Raw genomic sequence first — 3,427 nt, forward strand, 5'->3', positions numbered from 1 at the left:
CACTCTTTCTACATCTGGCAGCAATGCAATTAGCTATCATTACTGATAGTACTTTTTCACACACCACATGCCAATCAAGCATTGTTGTTTGCTGGCAAGGAGAAACAGACCTTGGTTCAGTTCATGGTTTCAAGAGCCAGCTTTATAATTCTTTCTGTCCCTGGTGTTCCTGCATTCTCTGTCACGGTTCTGTTATAGTGCCATTCAGCCTGGGGGACAACAGGCCAGTGTTGTTATCTTTGAGAACCTGTCTCCATTGTAGACACTGTCTCTACAGAGGGAAAATTGTCCTCCTCTGGATTCACCATTGGTGCAGCTAGACTGCTACTGGCCCTTACACTGTTTTGGGTCTCTCCACATTGCCCTGAAGTCTACTGTGTAGTTATGTGCAGACACTGACACTTTTCAATACTGTGGCAGTCCCGATTATGGAAATATTCCAGCTATAAATCAAGATGTTATGACAGAAAAATACCACTCTTTCTTGTTGCTCACAGTTGCTGTTTATAATAACTGACACTAGAATTAAGTTACTTCTGCTACGCAGAGAAACACTTCCTTACAAAGACTAATTTCTCCCCCTGTTGATAGTTTTTCACAAGCACCTTGTCTGATGCAATGTATGCCAGCGTTCTGCTGTGTTCCATTCTAGGTTGCAGATGCTTTGGGTGTGATTTGATAAATACTCTTGTTTTCTTTGTTGTAAGAACATGGAACATCCATTTTTTTCTGACATGAAGAACAACTCTTCACTCATGTTGCTATCTTTTCTTAAAGAAGTCTGGTGTCAACTGCTTATCATGTTGTTTCTGTTTCTTATAGTCTTTGCTGAAGTTTAATAAAACGTTGAAAAATATGCTGATTGTCCTCCCACATTTTTGCCTGGGCCGTGGACTCATTGACTTGGCCATGAACCAAGCTGTGACTGAAGTATATGCCAGGTTTGGTAAGTAAGAGCCAATAAGTACCAAGTTATATCAGTGCCACATGTCCTGGCCTTGGATGACACGGTTGGAAGTGTTAACTTGGAAAATCAGTGGCTGTTTCTGAAATTCTCCCCTTTCACATCATCAGGTAGATGAGGAGTATGAAAGCTCAACCTCTCTGAAGCAATCACAGCTACTGATGCAGCTCCCAGGCCTCTATGGCGCAACCAGTAGCCTGTATTGGAAATGAACACATTTGTTCAGTGCCAAACTCTGGCATCCTTTTTATCATTTGTTCTAAAGTCCTTAGGTCACAGAATCACAGAATCGCTCGGTTGGAAAAGCCCTCTGAGATCATCACGTCCAACCGCTCCTGTCTACCCCCTAAACCATATCCCTAAGTACCTCGTCTACCCGCTCTTTAAACACATCCAGGGATGGTGACTCCACCACCTCCCTGGGCAGCCTGTTCCAGCCTCTGACGACCCTCTCAGTAAAGAACTTCCTCCTTATCTCTAACCTGAACCTCCCTTGGCACAGCTTGGTGCCGTTTCCCCTTGTTCTATCCCCCATCACCTGGGAGAAGAGACCAGCACCCACCTCTCTACAAGCTCCCTTTAGGTAGTTATAGGTCATTATAGTAGGATATATCATTTCGTTTCATCTGAATATTTTGGTGGCCCTCATGTTAATGCTTAAAGTGGCTGCTCTTCTTCAAATGCGTCCTCTTGGGATATGGCTGTCTTTGATATCAGACAACTTTTTATTAAAAGAATAGTCATATAGCAGAACTCATTGTTTTTATTCAGAAAATGTATGTCTTTCATATAATCCATGTGAATTTCATGTTATGATATCCAAATTGGTGGATATTCAGAGAGCTTATATTTATTTTTGCTCCCATGCAGCAGCTGAGCTTGGAGTGTATTTTCTTAAGAATCTTTATAAGATACTGGAAAATGGAGACTGCCTGATCACGATCAAATAAAGTAGAGATTTCACCCTAAACCATTACTATTATGCCTTTTGTTCTGAGGAGCAGGTTGTGTTTCAGCAGTATTTCACCTTCCTTTCTGGTGCTCTTTCTCCAAAGGCGAGGAGCACATTTCTGATCCTTTTCAGTGGGACTTTGTTGGAAAGAACCTGGTTGCCATGGCTGTTCAAGGGGTTGCATTTTTCATCCTGAATCTCCTTATGCAGCACCGGTGGTTCTCCACAAGATGGTATGTCTGAAAGCTTGTAGTAATGTTCCTTTATTAACAGGGTGAGTGTTATTCAATATGTCCTTCTTTTTCCTTTCTCTGAATTTATTATCTTTCTCTGTCTACTTACCTGATTTCATCTTAATTTGTTGATGTCCTTGCTCAAGAAAGCACCTAAAAATGTGCATTATCTTAACAGAATTTAAGAATATATTCTTAAAGAAATGAGTTTTCTTGAATTAAGACTAGCTTGCTTGGTGTTTTGGTTTGTTAGTTTGGTTTGTTTGGGGTTTTTTTAGGTTAAGACACTATAATAGTGAGATTATAAAATGACTTGGAAAGTTTGTACTGTCCTAAGTACTGGCATGAGGTACTGGCCTGACATCCCAAGACAGGAATCCTAGTCCATTGCATGGGACAGTTGTAGCCTGAACACTATGCAAGCTTCCACTCTTTGCTTTACAAATGTGCCTCTATCTCAATGAAACAGCTGCCTCCCAGGTATGAGAGGATCATTCACTCCTGTTCAAGATTGCCCACAAGAGTAGTAATTGGTACAACTATGAAAATATTGTATTATAGGGATGTCTACTTAAAAGGTCTGTAGAAGGACTATCATTAGCTACTTAAGAGCAAACAGCAAAAGCTGTGGCTGAGAGGCAGGTTATGTCATACCAATGACTGACAAGTTACGCTCTTTTGAGCAAGCCATTTCCTTCCTTTTTAGTATTTAGAGGTGAACTTTCAAAGGTCAGGGATTCTCCGAGCAACAGGAATGCTCCAGCCAGTGTCACATCGTGAAGTTGCAATCCCACTGCTTCCACCAGTCACATTTTTGGTGCTTGATCAGCCATTATTTCACACTGTTATTCTAACTACGTCCCAGGGCAACTCACTGTTTCTGCAGTCAGTCTCTTGGGTTTTTCCAGGTTTGCTGACACTACCGCGTCACCTATTATTGGTGAAGATGAGGATGTTGCAGAAGAAAGAAGAAGGATTATGAATGGAGGGAACAAAACAGATATCTTAGAATTACAAGAGCTGACCAAGGTAATATTTTGAGATGAATGAAACAAGTAAGTCTAGTGTAAATGTATTCTTTCAGCGTATATTTCAGCTGCGGATTCAGGTGGTATTGTATTCAAAATCAACCTTGTTCCTTAGGAAATAGCAAACATTTTAGAAGTCAAGGCTTGACATGTTATTTGGCTTTTTCCTTTTGATTAGAACTCAAACCACGGGGAAGTCCAGCAAGGACCCGCTTAAGGTTTGGGTTTTTTTAACCTCGCATCATCTGAA

General features: G+C 41.1%; 1 protein-coding gene across 1 annotated transcript in view; it reads left to right on the top strand.

The window, feature by feature from the left end:
* LOC104547671 (retinal-specific ATP-binding cassette transporter-like) overlaps positions 1 to 3,178 on the top strand; it is a gene marked incomplete at both ends in the record, with an annotated part of 20,153 nt that extends 16,975 nt beyond the window's left edge. The window contains 3 exons of the mRNA XM_010193466.1: positions 823 to 946; positions 2,020 to 2,149; positions 3,058 to 3,178. Of these exons, the coding sequence (XP_010191768.1) occupies positions 823 to 946; positions 2,020 to 2,149; positions 3,058 to 3,178 (375 nt within the window). The remainder of the gene's footprint in view (positions 1 to 822; positions 947 to 2,019; positions 2,150 to 3,057) is intronic.
* Between the last annotated feature and the right edge of the window lie 249 nt (positions 3,179 to 3,427).

This window comes from Mesitornis unicolor, unplaced genomic scaffold (assembly GCF_000695765.1).
Source record: "Mesitornis unicolor isolate BGI_N332 unplaced genomic scaffold, ASM69576v1 scaffold17341, whole genome shotgun sequence".
NCBI lineage: Eukaryota > Metazoa > Chordata > Aves > Mesitornithiformes > Mesitornithidae > Mesitornis > Mesitornis unicolor.